Here is a 24,839-nt window from a genome sequence, read left to right on the forward strand (position 1 = left end):
CACTATTTCGTCCAAAATCTGACAATTTTTTTGAAAAAAAAGTTTTGGTCCAAAATTTAACAAAAATGAAATACTATACTATGTCGTCCAAAATTGAAAATCTTGTTAAAAAAAAGTTTTTTTAGCCCAAAATGTGACAGAACATCATACTGTACTATGTCGTCGACCTCAATGTCATACTACACTATTTTGTCCAAAATCTGACCACTTTTTTTAAAAACAAAATGTTGGTCCAAAATTTGACAAGAAATCTACATACTATACTATGTCGTCCAAAATCGGAAAAAAATGTTGAATTTTTCTTTTTAGCCCAAAATGTGACCAAAACGTCACACTATACTATGTCGTCGACCTCAATGTCATACTACACTATTTCGTCCAAAATCGGAAAAAAAATTTAGGAAAAAAAAATGTTGGTACAAAATTTGACAAAAACGACATAATACTATGTCGTCCAAAATCGGAAATTTTCTTGAAATTGTTTTGTAGCCCAAAATGTGACCAAAACGTCATACTATACTATGTCGTCGACCTCAATGTCATACTACACTATTTCGTCCAAAATCTGACAATTTTTTTGAAAAAAAATGTTGGTCCAAAATTTGACAAAAACGACATACTATAATATGTTGTCCAAAGTAGGAAATTTTGTTGAAATGTCTTTTTTTTAGCCCAAAATATGACCAAAACGTCATACTATACTATTTCGTCGACCTCAATGTCATACTACACTATTTCGTCCAAAATCTGACCATTTTTTTGAAAAAAAAGTTTTGGTCCAAAATTTGACAAAAATGACATATACTATGTCGTCCAAAATTGAAAATCTTGTTAAAAAAAAGTTTTTTTTAGCCCAAAATGTGACAGAACGTCATACTATACTATGTCGTCGACCTCAATGTCAAACTACACTATTTCGTCCAAAATCTGACAATTTTTTTGAAAAAAAAGTTTTGGTCCAAAATTTAACAAAAATGAAATACTATACTATGTCGTCCAAAATTGAAAATCTTGTTAAAAAAAAGTTTTTTTAGCCCAAAATGTGACAGAACATCATACTGTACTATGTCGTCGACCTCAATGTCATACTACACTATTTTGTCCAAAATCTGACCACTTTTTTTAAAAACAAAATGTTGGTCCAAAATTTGACAAGAAATCTACATACTATACTATGTCGTCCAAAATCGGAAAAAAATGTTGAATTTTTCTTTTTAGCCCAAAATGTGACCAAAACGTCACACTATACTATGTCGTCGACCTCAATGTCATACTACACTATTTCGTCCAAAATCGGAAAAAAAATTTAGGAAAAAAAAATGTTGGTACAAAATTTGACAAAAACGACATAATACTATGTCGTCCAAAATCGGAAATTTTCTTGAAATTGTTTTGTAGCCCAAAATGTGACCAAAACGTCATACTATACTATGTCGTCGACCTCAATGTCATACTACACTATTTCGTCCAAAATCTGACCCTTTTTTTGAAAAAAAAATTTGGTCCAAAATTTGACAAAAACGACATACTATATACTATGTCGTCCAAAATCGGGGAAAAAATTTTTACTTTTTTTTTTAGCCCAAAATGTGACCAAAACGTCATACTATATACTATGTCATCAACCTCAATGTCATACTACACTACTTAGTCCAAATTCGGACAATTTCTTTGAAAAAATTATTTTGGTCCAAAATTGGACAAAAACGACAAAAAAAAATTGAAATCTGTTTTTTAGCCCAAAATGTGACCAAAATGTCACACTATACTATGTCGTTGACCTCAATGTCATACTACACTATTTCGTCCAAAATCTGACTCTTTTTTTTGAAAAAAAAGAGAATGAGATTGTTTTTTTAGTATGTCGTCCAAAAAGTCTTAAAGCACAGAGTTCTGGCCAAAGCTCCCTTTCACTCTCTTGTTAAAAATCTGCTTTCGAAATCTTTTTCAAAGTCAAGACGAGGGTGATTTATAAAACCGTAATTTCTCTGTCAATTCACAGCCGAGGGAGCTGCTGAAAGCACTCGGGGGGGGCAAAAAAAAGGCCACAGACGCAACATCTGTATGTACATTCAAAACTTTATTATGGAATACAGTGTAGAAAGCATTTTCCCAGTCAATGCAAATGACCTGCACAATATTACACAGTGGAAACCAAAACAAAAAAAAACAATATACTGTATAATCCACAGGAAGAAAAAGAAAAAGCACACAGAAAAGAAAACCCTGCTTACTCTACTGCCCTCTGGTGGGCTTCTAATGAACAACCTCTGAAACCATGGACCCAGCCCACACGGCAGCAGCCTCCATGCACACACACACACACACACACACACATTATTCCACCACTTTACTGTACATGCCACTTTAACAAACTGCTGTTGTCTCTTCCCGTGATGACATAGTGATGAATGAATGAATGAATGAATGTGTGACATGAAGAGCAACGGAGGGATTTTTCTCCTGCCAACAAGACCAAAAAAATATCAAATATCTGTTTCTCAAACCCTCGCTCTCAGCTCTCTCTCTGGTGGTGAACATTTATTTATTTGTGTGTTTGTGTGTGTGTGTCGACGTGTGATCTGCAAGGGAAGCTGAAAAATCCATTCTATATACATAGCACAGCACAGTACAGTACATATACAGTACTGTGCCAAAGTCTTCAAATCACCATATTTCTGCTTTTCGCACTGCTGCAATCAACATATAATGTTATTTCTCAATCTATTAATGAGAAAGTTGTAAGAAAATACAGGAAATTTGTACGCAGCGTTCACAAAATGTTTACTTTTTTAGGGCAAAAAGCAGCTTTTTAAAACCACGTTTTTTTGCCGTTCTTGCGCAGCAGCTCACTCTCCCACACCAGACTCCATAGAGAAAAGTGGCGATTTTATTTAGCTCACGTGGTACACAGGAGCTGCTGGTCCACTGCTGCCCCGTGTGGTCACTTTGCGTCACTGAGGTGAACGTGAACAGAGGATTTAAACCGCTGAATTTTACAGAAAAAGCACACGTGAACTTTCCGATGGAGGCAGCAGTGGATCGACAACTCCTGTGTGCTGGGATGTGAAATCGCCGATTTTCTCTATGGGGTTTGGTGCAGGGAGAGTGAGCGCATTACAAACACAGCAAAATTCAGTCATAGACATTATTCCTAAGAAACTATAGACCTACGTTGTCATAGAATGCATCAGGTACGTCTTTGGACAAGGAATTTCCTTTTTTTTTTCAATTTTCTAGCACATTTTTCCTGTATTTCTTTGATTCTATTTTCATTAAAAGTCTCAATGACTCACTAATTGTCTTTTTATTCAGACTTTTGCACGGTGCTGTTTATCTACACATACAGAACGTCTTCCTCCTCTTCCTCCTGTAACCAAAAACGGCTACAAAAACAAACAAAAACACGGTGACTGAAAACGACAAAAACACACACACACACACACACACGTTAACCTCTTTTGAACCTTCGCGACCTTCTTTCTCGTTTCTAAAAAAAAACAAAAAAAAACACACGACCACACGAGGAACAAAACGAGCGTTAAATAAGTGTTTGTGAGAAGCGTTAAATGAGAATAATAATGTACAAACAAAGAGATGAAGCCACCACCATCACCACCGACGACCATGACCCACGTCAGGAACGCAATAAAAAAAAGAATAAAAAATAAAACGAATCAAAGAAAAGAAAACACACTTAAATTCCAGAATCACAGATCTCATTTAAATGTGTTTTTTTTTTTTTTTTTTTTTTTACATGATATCAAAGCCTGTTCTTCTAGATTCATTCATTCATTTATATTTATATATATATATTTCTTCATCATCATTTTTTTGAATTTTTGTGAAGTCACGTGATCACGAGAAGATACTAAAATGTACAATCTGGCTAGAATGACAATCTAAACGTGAGAGAGAGAGAGAGAGAGAGAGAGAGAGAGAGAGAGAGAGAGAGAGAGAGAGAGAGAGAGAGAGAGAGAGAGAGAGAGAGAGAGAGAGAGAGAGAGAGAGCGAGAGAGAGCAGCGTAAAGATCGTAAAGTTCCTTTTTTTTTTTTTTCTTCGTTTTAACATTTTTTCCAAATCCTGTCGTCATCATGCACGACGTAACAACAGCTAAGACCTCAGAGCAGAACTTCAGGGACATGACACGCAATTTTAAAAAAAGGACTTTACATACGCTAACTTTTTTTTCCCCCCCCCGCCCGACATTTTTTTTTTCTTTTTTTTTTTTTGCTCTTTTTTGAAAAACAAAACAGGAAACGAGAAAAAAAATCCTGCTATTAAAAAAAAACAAAAAAAACAGCTCGGTCATAATGCATCGTCATCGTAACTCACTATCGTGTTTTTTTTTTTTTTCAGCGTCTTAACGAAAATCCTCGGCTCCACACAGCCCAGCTGTCGTAAGAATGCACGAAAAAAAAAAAAGGATGGAGGATGTAAGGAAGGAAGGGAAGGAGAGGAGGGTTTTACCTTAAAGTTTCCGCCGAGCGTTTACGACGCAGTTCGGTTCGCCCGCCCTTTGCGTCAGCTACGTAAAATAGCGTAATATTATCGTAGCCTGAGGGAAAAAGAACGTAAACAATGTCGTCCTCGCGTGCCCTCCCCGTCTCTACGGCAACCTGAACGGACAAACTTAGCAACCCCCGACAATGACGTTCAGTTCCCGGTGGGACGCGCTCGCGAGAGGACGAGACCTTTCCGTTTCTTGCAATCTGCAGCGTCGCCACTAGATGTCAGTGCGTCGAAAAAAAACTCTGCGAGCCGAGCCGTGGTGGAAACGCCGGACGGGGGAAAAACGCGGCGTTGTTTTTACTCCAGTGTCGACTGTAGAGTGAGAAGAAATTGCGCAACACGCGGGTAGGAAGAAAAAAAAAAAACGGCTAATTCACGACGACGACGCTCGAGTTTCCGATTTCACGACAGATTACGATTCAAACGCGCAAACGTACGTTAAAGGATGAAGCGAAACGTCGCGTAAACGCGGCCGAGTTCAGATCTCACCTCAAACTCACGCTAACACACCAATGTCCACGCTGAGACTGAGATCCCGTCCCTTTTTTTTCCTCGTCCTCCTGCACTGGGCGGGGCCTCGTTTACGACGACGTGAGATTTCCGATTTCACGACAGATTACGATTTAAACGCGCGAAATGTCGCGTAAACGCGGCCGAGTTCCGATCTCACCTCAAACTCACGCTAACACGCCAAACTCCACGCTGAGACTGAGATCCCGCCTCTTTTTTTCCCTCCCTCCTGCACTGGGCGGGGCCTCATCCCCCCCCCCCCCTTCATACATCAGCAGGCCCAGACGGAGCAACACATAATAAAAAATAAAAAAAGACGCCTTTCTTTCATTAAAGGACAACTCGCTCCAATAAAGTGAACAAACGTGGTGCAACAAAAACGCGGTGCCGCGGCGTCCGCCCAGGCACGGAAAACAAACAAAACCTAATAATCTAATCCAGATTTGCTGTTTTTGGAGTCGTCAGAGGGAGGAGGGAGGGAGGATAGAGGAGGGGAGGTGATGTGATGTGTGTATGTGTATGTGTATGTGTGTGTGTGTGTGTGTCGATGTGACATTCTCCTCAATTCTGCATCTGCTCAAAGAACTTGTAAGTGGGGTTCTCGTAGCCGTTCTGCTGCATCTTAGACAGGTGGCGCTCTTCGGGGGTGACGGCAGCGTCCACCTGCGGGAGAGACAGAGGAGAACACTTTCATAAAATAAAGACAGAAAGATCTTAAGAAAGTGGGAGCATGACGTTTGTACACGGCTCACTCTCCCACACCAAACCCCATAGAGAAAAGTGTCGATTTTAGCCCACGTGGCCACAGCAGTTGCTGGGTCCACTGCTGCCCCGTGTGGTCACTTTGTGTCACTGCGGTGAGTGCGAACAGAGGATTTCAGAGACAGAATTTTACAAAATAACACATAGACCTAAATTGTCATAGATTACATGAGGCAAGTCTTTAATTTTCACAGGTTTCGCCCTCACCTCGATGACTCCGTGGTGGATGGAGGTGTACTGCTTCTTCCTCAGCATCACCAGGGTGATGACGATCACGGTCGCTATGACGACGCCTCCGACCATCAGGCCGATGATGGCGCCCTTGTTGGAGCCCACGTCCTCTGCGAAGAAGACCTTAAAAATGGGGGGGGGGGGGGGGGGGGGGAGAAAACAAAGTGTTTGTTTGTTTGTTTGTTTAAAAAAAACAGTGGAGCTGTGTCGACGCTGATGTCACTTCCCTCAGGGAGAAACCATCACCGTGACCTTGTAGCTGCTGCTGCGACAGATCGTGCTGTTCCGTTTCACTTATTCTGCACTGCATGCTTTTTGTAATTAGATTTCCCATCATGCATCTATTTTTAGTAGGATTTTTTTTTTAAACGAGTATCATTACAGAGGGAAATTAAGCTTCTCAAACATCAGTTTTTCTGCTCTCTCAAACAGAGATTTATTTATTTATTTATTTATTTAAGAGCCATAAGTCTAATGATGTTTTAGTGACATGCTTTTGTGACATTAAAACAGATGATTCATTGTTTTTTTATTTACAGAATTAAAACAGGTTTTTCAGCTTCTGATTTGTTAGCGCTGGGCTAGGTTAATGCATGACTTGCTAGCTTAACGCAGGACGTGTTTCCATGACGACTGATCGGAAAAAGGACGCACGTGACGTCGTGTTTACGGGCCGCGACGCCGGAGTCCAGGCAACGTTTACCAGTTAGCTGCGTTAGCTGCATTAGCGCCTTTTAGCGCGCCAACAGTCAAAACTGGAGCGGTCTGTTTAGCAGCGCGACAAATAACGTTAGCGTACCTGTGTACGTGCGTACGTGTGCCTCTGTTTTTAAAGTTTAGCGTTACTTTAGAGACTCATTTTTAACAATCGGGGAGTCGCTTAAACATGACGTCACGCGCGTCTTTTTCCCGGTCGGTCAGTCGCCGTGGAAACGCGCCGTGCGTTAGCGTCGACGCCATTAACGCGCCCAGCACTAGAATATTTACTGGTTTCTTTGCATCGTAAAACAAAGAAATCATTAAAACGCAATCATTTTCAAGACACGTGAGAACATCATCATTTCCAGGATTGAGAAACACTCATGTGGAGCTTACGGACAGCGTGCATGAATCTAAGGTGGATTGCGGACTGAACAACCTTATTAAAGCACGATTTATACGATTAACAATGATATTCCTTATTTTTGGTGTGTGTGTGTGTGTGTGTGTGCGAGGGTTTACCAGTTTCTGGTGGTGAACCTCGTACTCGGTGCTCTGTCTGTCCTCCGTCTCCATCCTTATCTTAGGAACGGCTTCCATCTTCATTCCAGTCACTGTCAGGAAAGAGGGAAGAACAAAAAGGTACGATCCGTTATTATTATTATTACGGCTGACGACGGCAGCAGAGGAGTCGCTGTATTCATTTCAGTGGTACGAAATGAATAAAAGCACCACATATGCATATCAAATCTGCGAAAGCAGCCGAGCAGAGTCTGAGAGAGGCAGTGACTCACGTTTTAGGATTAATTTAAAGAAGACAGATTACAGGAAAACTGCAGTTTGTAAACCGCTCACTCTCCCACACCAAACCCCATAGATAAAATCAGCGATTTTATGTTACAGCAGACAGGAGTTGTTGATCCACTGCTGCCTCCATAATTAAAGTCAAATGTCTTATTTTGTCAATCCTGTGTTTGAAATCCTTGGTTCAGATTCACTTCAGTGACACAAAGTGACCACACGAGGCAGCAGTGGACCAGCAGCCCCAGTGTCCTCATGAGCTAAAATCACTGATTTTCTCTATGGAGTTTGGTGTGGGAGCGTGAGCGGTTTATAAACTTCAACTTAGAGTCTGTCTAACAGTGAGATACGGATTTCTAAGAGATTGCAGACTTTAAATGATATAGATTTTATTTGTTGACTCTTTATTAAAGTGGCTAAAATACAACAACAATTCGAAAAAAACCTGTAACAAAGCAAACTTTATTATTATTAGGAAACCTGGTATTATAATGTACTACTAGTGTTGAAAATTAACTACATATACACTCAATAATTCACATTTTAATGGTAAATATAACAACCTGGCCTTGTGGGAACGCCTCGATCAAGGTTTGGGCGAGAGTCCACCGGCTCAACTAAAGAGAAAGAGAGAGAATCTTAGCTGTGTGTGTGTGTGTGTGTGTGTTGTGTCATCACCAGTCTGTAGCGTCAGTATTTACTTACCCTGGTTGTCAGTGTTGGGCTGGTTGAAGCTCTCGGGGTGAACGAAGCCGACTCCTGCCAGGCCCAGCGTGTCCTCCTGAGGCAGGAAGTCGCTCTGGCCGTCGCCCAGCTCCTGGTCGGGCATCAGGGCGTCGTTGCCGTAGCTCACCCTGACGTCCGTCTGCAGGTTGGCGAGCTGCTGAGCCATCTCTGCCTGCTCCCTCTGCAGCAGCTCTGCAGAAATGAAAGAGTCCTTTATTTAAAATTGTCATGTGTTGATGAAGATGAAAGAAAAGCTGTGAATTCTGCACCAAAAGTAACTGTAGATGGCTGCAGTGCACCACCAGGGGGCAGCATATCAGCTGATGCTCGACTGCAGTCAAACACTCAGTTCTACTGGGATTAAAAAAAGAGACGCCTGAAACACAATATCCTGTCAGGAAACAATAAAATCATCATAAAAGGCAGGATATCATCGCCCTGATATGATCTATTCAACCAAGTATACGTTTACATTACTGCTAAATGATGTGTGGTGACTTTTCATTTGATATTATAACATTTTAAGTCAAGTTTCAGCAGCAAAACATGAGACACCATCACATATCAGCTACTATACTTTAAGATATGAGTTATTTTTCACATTTCTCTATTGTATTTATTATTATTATTTAATTACAACATCGAGCAATCGAAAAAGCTTAACAGTGTTGTTTACTATTATTTATATATTATATTCTGAGGCTTAATCTTTATTTTAAAAAATCCATGTATCTGGTTTGTGTAGGACACTATATACGATATTATGTGTTTGCTTTAGCGCCCCCATCTGGACAGAAAGGCAGAAACATGTGCTGTGGATGCACTTGAATTTCTTTTACTGAAAAACTGCTGATTATATGTTTTTATACTGCATTTTTATGTATAATTTATTGTTTTATATTATATTGAGTGTGCTGTGTGTATTCCCGGTCAAATAAAAAGGTGAAATAAAAGGTTACACAAGGTAATGCTAAAGGATAGCTAAAATGCTAATTGAGCAGCTAAAATGCTCAAGTATAGCCAAAAAAGCTAAAGGACAGCTAAAATGCTAAAGGATTGCTAAAAAGCTAAAGTACAGCTAAAGGATAGCTAAAAAGCTAAATGATAGCTAAAATGCTAAAGGTACTAGTAGAGCAGATTATTGCAGGAGCACCAAAATCTGACTGAATGTACCTCTTGGGTCGTTTTTTTGAAATATCCCATTAGCCACGTACATTTCCAACTGTCTTTTACATCAGAATTCCATTTTCTGGACTGATTTTGGTGCCAAATTATAGGTAAAAATTCTAATTTCTTAATCAGAAATCCTTTGTATATCTCTTTCTGCTACATTTCCTAAAATAACGTTGAAAATATTCACACATGAATCCTTTTCATACTACTGTACATATCATGTGTACATCATGGCATACAACAAACTTTTATAAAGTAAATGTTATATTTAAGTATAACCTGAACATCAGAATCAATTTAAATTTTTTCACATTCACATCTGTAATGCGAATAAAAGGATTTCTGATCTATTCATTTGAATTTTTTACCTATAATTTCACACCAAAATCGGCCCGCGGAAATGAAATTCGGATGTAAAAGATGATTGGAAATGTACGTGGCTAATGGGATTTTTCCATCCAAGAGATTCATTCAGTCAAATTGTATGTGCTTCTTTCCACTTGTGAATGATTGTTTTGCTAATCTGCTAATCTACTACACACCACCGTGTGGCACCACATCATCATAGGCCATGACTCATGAAAATGACTCCATCAGCAGCGACAGTCAAACTACAAGCTCCTTTTTTTCTTCTGTGTTTGTTCCTGTGTGTGTGTGTGTGTGTGTGTGTGTGTGTGTGTGTGTGTGTGTGTGTGTGTGTGTGTGTGTGTGTGTGTGTAAGACAGAGACACAGATGGCCGTGTGACGCAAACCCCCAAAATCCACAGAAACCAAACAAAAGCAGGAACACTGAGGATGAAGAGGAGGATGATGGTGATGATGATGATGTTAGGAGGGGATTTATCTTCCCCACAAAAACACTTAGATTTGACTCTGAACACACGGATTAGGCAGAGATGATTGTGGCGGAACGGGAATGTGGAGCGTTGTCTCGGTTACAGGAAGCAACAAATCGGGACAGAGCGTCTTCGTCCATATCTGTCCCCGTCAGGGTCAGCCGTCGCTGACGCAGTCACAATACAAACGTGGTGTTATTGTGAAATTATTTTTATTTCCTTGTATGGACGGGATAATCTGCGACATTATCTTATTTCGGGATTAAAAAAAAACATGTTGTTTATGACGCGATGAAGTGAATTCACTTCATTTTTAGTCAGTTAATCTGTACTGCCACAAGGGGGCACTGCAGCTTTTCAGTCATTCAAAATTCTAGGTTTTCACCTTCTTCTTCTTACCGATACGTTTTAGTCATTTTCAGATTAATAATGTTTTGGAAAAATCACATTTTTGTTTCTGGTAAAATCACACATTTTCATAAAATCATGACAATGTGTGACATTGGTAACATGTTTTTGTACAATTACAACATTCGGTGTCACTGCTAATTTTAGCTCCTCTGTAAAAAGGTGCAGAAATAAAGAGGAACGTCCATATTTGTCCACATTTTCTAAAAAAAGAAAACCCTTCGCACTAGGTTAACGTACGTCAACGCATGACGCGTTTCCGTGGCGACTGACCGGAAAAAGTCGCGCGTGACGTCATGTTTACGTGCCGCGACACCCGAGTCCAGGCACCTATTACCAGTTAGCTCCGTTAGCTGCATTAGCTCCTTTTAGCGCCGGTTAGCGTGCCTACAGTGGAACAGGAGCGGTCTGTTTATTAAACGAAAAGAGTAGCGCTACAAATAACTAGCAAACCTGTGTTTTAAAGTTTAGCGTTACTTTAGAGACTCATTTAAAGAATCGGGATTCACGTGAACATGACATCACACGTGTCTTTTTCCGGTCAGTTGTCGGAGACGCATTGTGCGCTGACGTTGACGTCGTTAGCGCGTTAGCGTGCCCAGCGCTAGTTCACATTTAGAAACCTTCAAACTCACCGACTTGGTCCTGGATGTCGTCGGCCACGCCGGGAACCTTGTAGAGGAGTCCCAGAGACTGGTTCATGCGCTCCTCAATGACACGGAGGTGGGTCAGCACCTAATACACACACATAGACACACACGCGTACAGTAAACACTACAAAGTAAAAGCAGAATAAAATACTTTAATTGGGGATTAGATTACCTGAGGTCTAATCTGGGCAGCTTTCTTGGGATCGACCATGCGCACGTGTTCAAAGTGTTTGAGCGTGTGCTGCCTGTCCTTCTGCTCGGCACGCACGTACTTCTTCAGCAGGCTGAAAACATGGCGAGGCTGCAAAGACACCAGGACATCGAACCCTGGATTAAACTACAGACACTTATATATTAAGATTATGTTCCTCACTTAAAACTAAAATTTTGCAAACTGATTATTCTCCTGCACCAAATCCCATTAAGAAAATCGGCGATTTTAAATAACAGCGCGCGCGAGTCGTCGATCCACTTCTGCCTCCGCGGGTCAGCGCAAACGCGGTATTCTGTCACGCCGGTGTGTAAAACTCTTTGTTCAGATTAACCTCAGTGACACAAAGTGACCACACGAGGCAGCGGTAGAGCAGCAACTCATGTGTTTTACACACGCTAAAAACACAGATTTTCTCAATGGAGTTTGGTGCGACTATAAAAAGCGGTACTTTCCGCAGCAAAACGACTTAATCAAGTGTAGATTGTGTTTAGATATCTCTACCCTGGGTGGGTCCTGCTGCAGGGCGGTCAGGTAGCTCTCCAGAGCCAGGCGACGGCGGTCGTTGAGCAGAGCCTCCACCCGGGCCATGTGGGTCTCCACCAGCTGCTGGCGTTCGCTGGCCGCCTCCTGCTCCAGCGCCTCCACCTTCTCCTGGAAACGCTACACACACACAAAAACAATGTAGATTATTCATTTAAAAGGCACTGAAAAACAAACTAGTTTTTGTGCATGTTCAGTTTATGCATTTCATACCTGAATGACAGCCTTCTTGTCGGCGCGTGGAAGATTCTTGGCCTCCCTCTCCGCCTCCTCCCACTCTCTCATCACCTGAGCACAAGAGGAGGGAGAAAAATAATCATTAGACCTGTCACTCATACTCGTACTTATCTTTTATGTCACTTAAAAAAAAAAAAAAAAAATACACAGATAATAGGATTCAAATAGCAAACAAAAACCCCCTGCAGCACGGACTAATTTATTCGCAATATCCTCAGGCAAACGGTCTCTGACTGTGAGAAGCAGTTTAAGATAAGATGAAAATGAAAATGTGAAAACTTTGTCTGTATTTCTTATTTTAAAGAGATGAAACAAACACGGCGGAGCTTATAAAAAGACAGAAATGTGATAATTCAACATTTAGCACATGCATACATGCAGATTTGACATGTTTTTGTGTGAGAGAAAGTCTAAAATCAACAGTTTCAGTTCCCTGTTTCTTCTTCCTTTAGAAAGACTCTCACACATGGAGGAGGGGGGGGGGGGGGGTCTTTCAGTCAGCTCCAGCCTCTGAGGACGTGACCTAACAAACTTGTGCATGGGTGAAGTCGACTGTGTGAAACCGGAGGAGGCAAGTGAAACAAAGACACCGGGGCACAAAAGTGTGGAACAACAAAAATAAAAGCTTGTTCCCGTCTGAGGCTTTAAAAGCTCGGTACCTGGGACATCCTCTCGCGGTGTTTGGCCTCCAGGCTCTCTTTGGCCTTCTGGAAGTGGGCGTGTTCGTTCTCGTCGGTGGGCGTCTCCAGGTAGTGGTCCACAGCGTCGGGGGAGCTGGGCGTGGCCGTGGGCACTGCGGGGCGAGAGAGAGAATAAGACGGAGCAGGGAGGTGAAAAAGCGTTTTTTTAATTTTTTTTTTATTATCGTGGTTGTTTGGACGTACACACAAACAAACGCACAGGAAAAAAACAGCCCAGAGCCTGAAACGTGTTAACAGGGTTAGCATGAGAGCAAGAGAGAAGGTCAGAAAACCCGATTAATCTCACATTTACACAGATTTTTCTTGAAATTTCTTCTTTGTAGCCTTAATTTCTGGCAGCGTTATAACTTCCAGTGTTATTTCTAACACTTAGATCCGCAGCTTCCTACAAAAGTGCAAAGCCATTAGCCGTTAGCTAAAGGATAATTGCTCTGATCTGACCCTGTCTTTATGTGATTTTAGACAGATTATCCTGTAGTGTGAGGGATTAACAGACACAATTTTAAGTCTTAATCATAAGTATTAAACATGTTAGATATTTACAACTGAACAGCGATTGGGGTGCGTGAGCAGAACCCCGCAATGACCGAAAAGGAAAGTGAGTTGACGGGGAAACTTTGGGGATTTGCGTACTTTGGTTAAGAACCATAACTTGTACAAAACAAGTTGTTTGCGTCTTTGCGTTTCTCAGCACAAAACATCGCGCACACACAACAGCTATTAACGGACACCGGTGACAGTCCACCTCCAAATCGCATTAAATCACATTAATTTCTGTTTGAGTATTTGCAGAACTGATTTACGACGTTCACTGAATGCACCTCATAGCTCAGCACACTGTGGACTCCACATTACTGGATCTTCTAACTACCGTTTCTTCTTCCTGGTCTCTTTAAAACTGATTTTTTTATGTTATCCATCAGGAGACATATTTTCAGCAAAAGTGGCCTTTAAATGTCAGCGTGCTACTTATCCGACAACAAAAATGGCTGCCTGTCGCCACTGGTGGAGCCAGAGTCGAGAACAAATGTAAAATGTCCTATCAGGGCCGATTAATCTGCTAAAACCATCGATCTCAGGTGACAGAATCCACAGAGGATTAAGAGAATGGTAAAGTCTGTTTGGTGCAAACATTCAGTTATTGTTCAATTATTTCTATTTCCTTGTCGGGAAGGAATAATCTACGAAAGAGAGAGTTTAAAAAAACATTGTTTTTAATGTTAAAGTGGTGAATTTTCATTATCAGGATTCACTCAGGTGACTATGTTTTTTAGTCAGTTAATCTGTACTAAAACAAGGGGGCGCTGCATCTTTCCAGTCATTGAAAATTCTAGGTTTTTGCTTTAAAATATTCCCAAAAATGATGTATTCTTCATTTTACCGATATGTTATTGTCACAACACATTTTGTCACTTTTTTTTTGTAATTTTTTTATGTTTTTTTTATTTGTTTATGTGTGCTACTTATCTGACAACAAACATGGCTGCCTGTCGCCACTGGTGGAGCCAGAGTCAATAACAAATGTCCTATCAGGGCAGATTAATCTGCTAAAACCATCGATCTCAGGTGACAGAATCCACAGAGGATTATGAGATTGATTTACGACGTTCACTGAATGCACCTCATAGCTCAGCACACTGGGGACTCCACATTACTGGACCGTTTCTTCTTCCTGGACTCTTTAAAACTGTTTTATTTTAATGTTTTTTTTATCTGTTTATGCATGCTACTTATCTGACAACAAACATGGCTGCCTGTCGCCAGAGTCAACAACAAATGTCCTATCGGGGCCGATTAATCTGCTAAAACCATCGATCTCAGGTGACAGAATCCACAGAGGATTATGAGAAGGGTAAAGTCTTAGTTTGGTGCAAACATTAATTTGTTGCACACACACACACACACACACACACACACACACCCAAGCAGTGGAAGGGAAAAAGGTCAGTGTTAGCACAGGTAGAAAACATCGGGAAAAAAAGGGAAGCACACCAAGAGCAGCTGTTAAAGTAAAGTGAGCGTTAGAGAGAAGCTGGGCGTGAAAACAGCTGCCGTCGTCAGGACTTACTGACGCTGCTGCACACAGACAGGCAGTACTCCTCTGAATCAAAGTTATTCCTGTTGCCTCCGCAGCCGCCGTAGATAAACTGAGCACAGCGGCCCTCCTCTCGGTCAAAGTACCAGCGGGGCAGCATGGCCCGGCACGGACCGGTCTCTGCACTGGCCCAGCACACATCTTAAGGAACACACACACACACACACACACACTAACAGTCATTCACCGCGCTCACCATACAAAAGCAGGTGAGTGTTTGCGACTGAATAATTTAACACAGAAATGACAAAAAAAAAAAAATCTGGTTGAAATGAATCGTAGCTAATGAGAGCGGGTGAGATGACAAACGAGCACAATACCGAAACGTGACAGCAGGAAATTAACCGGCGACGAGCAGGAAGACCGACGGTGTTCAGCCGAGCGTGAAAAACATGTTTTACATGTTGTACAATTTCAGCTCGTTCTCCATCGATCTCAATGTGAGGGAAATCTATCGTCCGATTACAGTGTTTAGGGCGTTAAAGGGATAGTCTTAAGTTTTTTTTTGAAGGGTGGGTGCATGAGACAAAGCTGTTTTTGGTTTAAATAAAGTTTTTAAATAAAATGCTTACCTAATAAAATCTATACCTGATTAAGATAATATCTTAAAGGTGCATTGTGTAATAAATCTAAATGCAACTGGCCATAAAATCCTCCTAATATGTCACAGAGACTCAGGAATAATGTTCATATAACAAACTGAACTCACCAACAACAACAGTACAGACAAAATATTTGCATTAAAAAAAAATATTTTGCAGACTGCAAATCATGTTTATGTTTTGAAATCAAGTTTTGGTGTCATGTGGCGCCACCTACCGCCGTCTACCAATCATTGCAGTCAGTAGAGTCTCAGCTGCCGAGCAACCACGGGTTGCCAGTTACGTCAAAAAACCTAAAAGACCTCGGTATTTTGAATTTGAATGTAGTAACCGTTTTTAGCCACATTCTTACATATGGCGTCTTTAAGAATATGTTTGCTACGACATCTCAGAAAGAATATCTTTAATTGTCACTGCAAAGTACAATGCAATTGAGAAATAAGAACTGTATATTAAAAAACCTTCTTATATTAATATCTTTGGTTTGATTAACCTGCATACTCCCCCACACCAAACCCCATAGAGAAAATCAGTGATTTTACCATCACAGCACACAGGAGTTCACAGGAGTTGTCGATCCACTGCTGCCTTCATCCGTAAGTTCAAATGTTTTATTTTATGAATTCGGCATTTGAAATCCTTTGTTCAGATTGACCTCAGCGACACAATGTGACCGCACGAGGCAGCAGTAGACCAGCACCTCCTGTGTCCTTGTGAGCTTAAAAACGTCGAGTTTCTCTATGGAGTTTGGTGTGGGAGAGTAGGCAGGTTCCAAACGTCAAAAATAAAGTCTAATGGTGAAATAAAGTGGTGAACAAAGACTTGAGCTGGTGTAGATTGTGTTAAAGTTCTCTGGAGAGTCAACACCTCGTACAACCGCACTTCAAAAAACCTGATACATCCCTTTAATATTGTTGTTTTATTCCCCTGCAGAAACCCTGTCAAAATAAAACTCCACACACACACATCTGGAATATTCCTCACCTCTGACGACCTCTTCCACGGACTCGGTGGTGGTGGTGGTGGTCGTCGTCATGGCAACGTTGGCGGTGGGCTCGTCCTCGTTGTCGTCCAGTGTGTCTATGATGTCATCGTCTCCCTCCTCCAGCTCCTCCTCCTCTTCCTCCACCGCCTCCTCGTCCTCCTCTCCGTCTCCGTCGCGGTCATTGTCCAGTAATTGCTCCTCGTCTTCCTCCTCCTCGTCGTCCTCCTCGTCGTCGTCCAAGTTGACCACGGCTGCTGCCTCGGCCTCCTTCTCCTCAGCCTCCGCCTCCTCCTCGTCGTCTTCCTCGGCGATCACAGATGGCCTCGCTTCCTCCTGCTTCTCCACTGGCTCCGGATCTCGCACCATACTGGGGGAGAGAGAGAGGGATGGATGGAGAGAAGATGTTTGGGGGGAGGAAAGGAAACGACAGAGGATGAAAGAGAGGGAAGAAGAAAATTGCGATTAAAAAAAGCATGAACGGTGAATTTCCACGATTGTAAGAAAATCGTCCAGATTACACGCGAGTGACTTGCTGTCGTGCTCAACAACTGATTCATTTCTTGCCACCAGGGGGCGCTACATCTTTCAAGGCGCTCCAAGACCGAGAATTATCAAGATCTTATGTAAAATTGTTGTTTTTTCACACTGAAATTTAAAATTACACAATTTTTTGGCAACTAAAGTCGTATTTTTGAGGCATCAGTAACGTTAACGCACGTTAACGCATTACACGTTTCCATGACAACTGCCCGGAAAAAGGCGCGCGTGACGTCACGTTTACGTGACTCTCGATTGTTAAAATGAGTCTCTAAAGTAACGCTAAACTCTAAAAACAGAGGCACACATACGCGGTGCACAGGTACGCTGTTTTTCGTTTAATAAACAGACCGCTCCAGTTTGACTGTAGGCGCGCTAACGGCGCCAAAAGGAGCTAACGGGTAACGAGCTGCCTGGACTCCGCTGCCGTGGCGCGTAAACATGACATCACACACGTCTTTTTCCAGTCAGTCATCATGTGCGTTAACGTAGACGCCATTAACCGCCGTTAGCGCACCTATGTGCCCAGCATTAGTAACATTATAACCTTTTGTAAGATGTTTGTGGATCGTGTAAGAAAGTGTTTCAGAACTTGTTTTGGTAGCAGTGCGGAGTGTTGTACACATTCTTGGTCATGCCTGTCATGTTGTTTAATGTATATTACCAATTACTAATTAGTGTAATCAATTAGTAATAACAATTACACCATATTGAAGCAATTTATGGCAACTTAAGTCATATCTTGTAGCCTTAGTAACTTGTTTTTGTCACGTGAGAAGTGTTTTGTGAAACGTCCATATTTTGTGCACTTATTATAAGAAGAATTGCACTTGTTTTGGTCGGGACGGCCCAGTTTCCTGCGTACCTGTTGTCAGAGTAGTCCGTCTCGGCGCCGCCCCACCACACGTCCGAATCGTCGGCGTCCTGCTCGGTGCTGTCGGCCTCGCGCTCCGCCTCGGCCGGGCAGCACACGAACTCCACGCCCCGGAAGCGGTCGATGCCGCACGGCAGCAGCATGCCGTAGTCGTGGAGGTTCATGGTGCGGTCGCCACAGGACTACAGAGGAGGGTAGAGGAAATGTTAATTGCTAATTATATGAGCAGGGTGTGTGTGTGTGTGTGTGTGTGGTAGTACGAGTGTGTGTGCGTGTGTGTGTTCACCTCCTTGGCCACAGTGTGCCAGTGCAGGTGACTCTCACACTGGTCCATACGCTCCTGGTGCAGGAACTTGCACTTGTCTGGAACGAGCAGGGCGTCGCTCACAAACTCCCCCACTGTGGAAAAAACAGCAGCAAATTATTTAATTTAATGTCTTACAATTCGACATTAAATCACATGTACTGTATACTGTATACCTGCTGTGTTACAGTCAACATCTACGTCATCATTTACTTCATTTCCCTGCATCATTCCACATCAAAACAAGCACTTTTATTTTGAAATGTCCGTATGACAGGCCACCTTTTAACCTGAGACCTTCTGACCAGGAAAACAGACCAGGAAGTCCTACTCCTGCTCGGAGGAGACACAAGACCTACTTTTCTATCTGCAGTACATAGAGCGGAACTCACCCAGGCAGCGGTAGGGCACCACGATGTGCATGTGACTGTGACACTGCTTGCGTCCCTTCTTGCACCAGTTCTGGATGTTGACCGGCTGGTTGGCCTCCACGACGTTGGTGATCTGGAGCTCTGGGTAAACCTACACACACACACACACACACACACACACACACACACACACAGGGTTTCATATTAGCATGTTGTCATAGCAACACATCACAGAGAAGAAGCAAAAATCTTACAAGGTCACTATTCGGACTATAAATAAATTCACAACGCTCACAACATTGACACAAAGCCTAGTTTTGCTGTTACATTTGCTTCTATTTTATTATAGTATTAAGATTGTCAGGTTTTTTTTGCGATTTTGTAAGCCAAGCATTTTGTTTTTCCAAGTGCTATCAAGATAAAAATTATTGTTGTAATAACAATAATATAAAAAGTCCTAGAAAAACACTCAGTGTAAGTGCTCAGGACCTAATTATTGCAAAACTAAATCTGCCTAATATCTCCTAAAACAATCCAAATCCTTCCTCATGAGTGTAATAAATGGCAAATTATATAAATATTTGTACCTTTATTTAAAGCTTAATAACATAAATGGACAAATCGTTTATTTAATGTCGTCTCACAGCCTCCCGCAGTACCTTAACGGCCCACCAAGGGGCCACAGCCTATATTCTGTGAATCACTGTTGCTAGAGGATCAATACGATCGGTTTATCGTCAAAATTCTGGGATTTTAGGGCGATTTAAAACCTCATTATTCATCAGACGACTTCCTTTCATTTATACACACTGCTGCCATGTTTCTTAAAGGAAATCTTGTTACAGAAAGGCACAAAAAATCATCTCATTTGCCAAAATGAAGCAAAATAAAAACGTAATTGTATTGAAAATGAAGGTTCAACGTCAGTGAGTGTAGGCTTAATGACTGCACTGTAATGAAACAAACAGAAACTCCTCTACTCAAATGTAGAGACTGTAAAGACTAGTCATCCAGGCTCATTGCTTACTCAAAAGAAAATAAACAGCAGGTAATTAGGGCTAAAATAAATCCATACATCAACAACACACAACGCGGCCAAATTAGAGCCAATTTCAAGCCGTGAAGCTGTAAACGACTCATGATGATCGATGAGGAAGAATTAACATCCCATCGTACTGCAGCTGTGCAAAAGAAACAACACTCCCATTATAGGTAATGACGACAAATAAATAAAAACCCTATGCATTTGCACACTTTAAAGGGATAGTTTGAGTTTTCTGAACGTTCACGTTCACTGACATTCTGCTGCAACTGAAAAACAAGAAAATGTGGATTTTAGCCGTGTAGCTGAACATTGATCTGATAAAATCTACACCATGTTAAATCTGTGATATCTTAGGAAGGTGTTCACACTTTTTTCTGACTGGAAACTCTATAAATATGTGTTGCTTTGTAAAAACGTCTACTCTCCCTGCACTAAAGCCCATGGAGAAAATCTGCAATTTTTCATCGCAGCACACAGGAGTTGTTGATCCACTGCTGCTTCCATCACTCAGTTCAAATGTGCTATTTTATTTTTACGACTTTGGTGTTTGAAATGCTTTGTTCAGCTTGACCTAAGTGACACAAACTTGCCACACGAGGCAGCAGGACGAGCAGCTCCTCCGACACCATGCACGAGATAAAACAATTTTCGACGATTTTCTCTATGGACTATGGTGCAGGAGACGAAACTTCACACACTCGAGTGTCCTGTCAGAAAAGTCTGTCGTCTAACTACGAGATGAAGTCACAAACATATTTTTGAGACATCACAGATTTTTTTGCTTTTTTTTTTTAGTACCTCCTCTGACGAGGGTTCTATCTAACTAATTAAAACTCCTATATGGAAATTGATATTTGAACTTCTTTTTTGGTTTGTTCAGATGGACCAAAGTGACACAAACTTGCCACACGAGGCAGCAGGACGAGCAGCTCCTCCGACACCATGCACGAGATAAAACAATTTTCGACGATTTTCTCTATGGACTATGGTGCAGGAGACGAAACTTCACACACTCGAGTGTCCTGTCAGAAAAGTCTGTCGTCTAACTACGAGATGAAGTCACAAACATATTTTTGAGACATCACAGATTTTTTTGCTTTTTTTTTTTAGTACCTCCTCTGACGAGGGTTCTATCTAACTAATTAAAACTCCTATATGGAAATTGATATTTGAACTTCTTTTTTGGTTTGTTCAGATGGACCAATAAAGGCTCCAGTTTCAAAGGATTGGGTTTTTCGGTCAATTATTTAATGGTTTGGACCGCGACCCTCTGGTGGAGGATAAAGCGGTAGATAATGGATGGATGGATGGATGGACTTAACAGGGTTAACACACTATGCATTGTATCAATATTTGAATCGAGAATCGTTTGAATCGAGAATTGGTTTTGAATCGAATCGTGGCCCTGAGAACTGGAATCGAATCGCGAGACACCCAAAGACTCCCATCCCTAATTATTTGTAATGTCAGACTTATTTCATTGAACAGGGGGAAATAAACACTTGTATATGATATGGAAACAGAAGGCGAGCAGCTCCTGTGGCCTCACACACACTGTACTTGCTGCATACTGAGGACCAGGTAAAAGTGCTGACAAGGTGAGGACCACATTTCCACTTTATAAATCAATGACAAATATCTACTTCATGCATGACATCTATAAAGAACTACTGGGTGCAGTACTATCACATTTCTGCAGGTGGAGCCCCAGAGCAAAAAATGTGCGGGAAAAACCAGGGCTAGAAAACGGGTTTTTGTACCAAATTGAGTATAGCATTTTTACAACCTAATAAAGTGATTTCATTGAAAACAAAGTGAGGAGGACCGGCCAAAATATCCTCACTCCGTAAAAATGACCTCATTCTGTTGGTTAAAAACCCTCACTGGTCCTCAGTATGCTGCAAGTACAAGAACACACACACACACACAGTCTCACCTCCTGACAGTACTGCAGGATTCCCTCCTTGGTGCCGATGCAGCTCTTGGTGACTGAAGGGTCGGGCTCCCACTTGCCGCTCTGCACGTCGATGTGCATGTTGAGTTTGCCACAGAACATGGCCACCTGAGGCTCGGCCAGCAGACCCATGGACACGTCTGTGGGCACCTGGAGGAGGAGGAGGAGGAGGAGGAGGAGGAGGAGGAGAGAGGTTTAATGAAACTCTGTGAGCACTTGAAAATACAAGGCGAACGCAATTACATTTTATGACTCAGACAGAGCAGGGCTGGGAGAGGGGAGGAGACGTTGGATAAAAAGGTGAGATGAGACGAGAGGGAGAAATGAGGACGACGATGAAGACGAGCTGCCGTAATTTCGCCTCCCTCCACTCCCTGCACGTTTTGATTTGTTTTTATAATCACATTCAGCGCATCCTACTAAACGCCTCTGCTCGTACTCACTATTGGGTGTGTGTGTGTGTGTGTGTGTGTGCGTGCAAGTTTTCCAATGCATAAAATTGCTGAAAAGCAAAAGAATCGACATGAAAAATCGATACGTTTGCAGAAATAAATTGCCTCAAACAACAGACTTGGAGCGAACCCGTTCACCCACTCATCCATGCTCTGTGAAAAAAAACACACATCACATCCACAGCACTGTTTTCAGCCTCTAACAGGAAGTAACTGTCCTTATATGTTCATTTGTTTTGGTTAAGTGCAGCAAATAAATACTGTTATTTCTATCATGTTGTCACATTAAAAAACGCGTCCATGATGAGTGGATTGTAATGAATTTTCATTACTGAGAAAATCATGCATGTAGGAAAATATGAGTCTGAGTCAGCAACACACAGTCCTGGTGATTTATTTTGAAATGCCATGAAAACGACAACATTCCAGTCATTCAGGACGTAACATTCAACTATGTTACATATTCTGTAACATTATCAACACGTTTTTGGAACACTATATAATTTCATTAAAAAATAAAATTGTAAAATAAGTAATGTATTTTGACACGACATCATTTTACCATGTTTTTGTAACATTGTTAACATGTTTTCGTAATATTTATCACTATTTTTGTAACATAAGCTGTAGTTTTTGAGGCATTAACATGTTTTTGGAACATTAGAACATTTTTGTCCAGACTTTTCTCCAAACGTTTGCGTCATTACAGTCTTTGAAATGTTTCAATCAAAGTATATTTTTGAAACGTCGCTCATATTTTCTAATGTTATTAGAGCTGCAACTAACGATTCTTTTCGTAATCGATTAATCTGCTGATTACTTTCTCAATTAATCAATCGTTTTGTCAAACCTGGAAATGACGATGTTCTTGAATGTCTTTGTTTTTGTCCACAAACACAAAATGACTCAGTTTTAATGATTTCTTTGTTATGTGGAGCAAAGAAACGAAGAAAATATTCACCTTTAAGAAGCTGAAACAATCAGAAATCCTGTTTTAAACACGAAAAAAGCTTCAAACCGACGATCGATTATCAAAATAGTTGACGATTCATTTAACAATCGATTAACTGTTTCAGCTCTAAATGTTATTAACGTGTTTTTATAACATTAGTGTTAAAAACCATCGTTCTAAAACCAAGTGAAGGTTATTTCCTGACAAAAGCCTCTGCTTGTTGACGTTTTTCCTGAGATAAAAACAGGATTCATGGTCAGGACGACGGTGACGGGACATTTTCACGTCTACATGAGACACACGGAGCTTCTGAATGAATTATTTGTGTTAGTTTATTCTCTCTCGTGTGTGTTTTTTTTTGCTGCACAGAGAGGGTTTTGTGCCGAGCCGAGGTGCAGACAAACCAGTGAATGTCTGCATTGTGTTGGCAAATGAGCTCCAACATAATGTGAGGCGAATATTGTTGGGGGGGGGGGGGGGGAATGAGAGGAGGGAGGGAGGGAGGGACTGTTGCTATTGTGTGCTGCCTAATCGTGTTAATGGTCTTGGAGGCCTTGGCAGGCAAACAAATGCTGTTTTGTGAGATGGATAGCATATTTTTCTTCCTGCAGACGTGATTCTTCTTCCAGCAGCCGCCAGCGTAAAGTGCCATTTCCAAAAAATGAGAGCGGCTGGCGCGGCGATCAATTCGGATTCAATTCGAAGCAGAGTACTCAAACCCGCTCGGGTCGATTCTCCCGCCACGTATATGGTGAGTCGCCGCAGAGACGGGAGTGCATTATACACCGTTTATCCACATCCACTGTATTGTATTTACACATTTTTTTTGTTTGTTTGTCTGTTATTGACTCCACCCGAACAGAAACCAGCCGGAGTGGACGCCAAACGCAATAAAAATCCACACCCAGACAATGCAGCGCAGCCCGGGCCGGCGGCGCTATTGTGCGGCGACAAAGTAAACGTTTGCGAAGCTTGCGGTGACCAGTCGGAGGCAGAGCCGGTACTTCCTGTTCAGCGGTGTTGTTTTTTTTAAGTGTTTTATTTTAAAGCTCAGGCCCGGAAGGTTGAATGAGTCGCCGTTAGTAAGATTTACTCACACTTTGGTCGTTTGCATAAAGGTTTTGGTGCTGCATTATTGTCCCAAAACCTATAGTAGAGTATAAAAGGGCCATTAACTACGCCAGTAAACATCACGGTGCATTATGGATAATAACTTTGTAACGGCGTCGATAAAGTGAGTTTAAAAAGGGACAGTTGTAGGAGATACGAGCCTGAAAACATGGAAAACATGGCTTTCAGGCCCTAAACCAAGACCTCACCAGCCTCTACAACATCTTAAACCAACTGTTAGACAACCTGCTCTGGACTCTGTAAAGCGCTCACTCTCTCACACCAAAGTCCATAGAGAAAATCAGCGATTTTTACATCACAGCACACAGTTGTTGTTGCTGCGATGTCGATCCACTGCTGCCTCCATCGCAAAGTTCAAAATGTCTTATTTTGTCACTTAGGCATTTGAAATCCTTTGTTCAGATTCACCTCAGTGACACAAAGTGACCACACGAGGCAGCAGTAGACCAGCAGCTCCTGTGTCCCCCGTGAGCTAAAAAACGTTGATTTTCTCTGTGGGGTTCGGTGTGGGAGAGTCAGCAGGTTATTAACCCCAC

General features: G+C 41.7%; 1 protein-coding gene across 1 annotated transcript in view; it reads right to left on the bottom strand.

Annotated features, from left to right (window-relative positions):
- Window positions 1-2,067: 2,067 nt before the first annotated feature.
- Window positions 2,068-24,839, bottom strand: part of appa (amyloid beta (A4) precursor protein a) — a 40,606-nt gene continuing 17,834 nt past the window's right edge. Inside the window, exons 2-17 of the mRNA XM_083908860.1 lie at window positions 21,751-21,918; window positions 18,791-18,920; window positions 18,381-18,493; window positions 18,086-18,276; window positions 16,683-17,050; window positions 15,070-15,237; window positions 12,960-13,093; window positions 12,277-12,351; window positions 12,025-12,183; window positions 11,482-11,610; window positions 11,295-11,394; window positions 8,222-8,434; window positions 8,080-8,133; window positions 7,238-7,329; window positions 5,993-6,139; window positions 2,068-5,686 (exon numbers count right to left, since the gene is read on the bottom strand). Coding sequence (XP_083764986.1) covers window positions 5,585-5,686; window positions 5,993-6,139; window positions 7,238-7,329; window positions 8,080-8,133; window positions 8,222-8,434; window positions 11,295-11,394; window positions 11,482-11,610; window positions 12,025-12,183; window positions 12,277-12,351; window positions 12,960-13,093; window positions 15,070-15,237; window positions 16,683-17,050; window positions 18,086-18,276; window positions 18,381-18,493; window positions 18,791-18,920; window positions 21,751-21,918 — 2,343 coding nt within the window. The 3' untranslated portion in view covers window positions 2,068-5,584. The remainder of the gene's footprint in view (window positions 5,687-5,992; window positions 6,140-7,237; window positions 7,330-8,079; window positions 8,134-8,221; window positions 8,435-11,294; window positions 11,395-11,481; window positions 11,611-12,024; window positions 12,184-12,276; window positions 12,352-12,959; window positions 13,094-15,069; window positions 15,238-16,682; window positions 17,051-18,085; window positions 18,277-18,380; window positions 18,494-18,790; window positions 18,921-21,750; window positions 21,919-24,839) is intronic.

Source organism: Microchirus variegatus (assembly GCF_963457635.1).
Source record: "Microchirus variegatus genome assembly, chromosome: 22".
NCBI classification, from domain to species: domain Eukaryota; kingdom Metazoa; phylum Chordata; class Actinopteri; order Pleuronectiformes; family Soleidae; genus Microchirus; species Microchirus variegatus.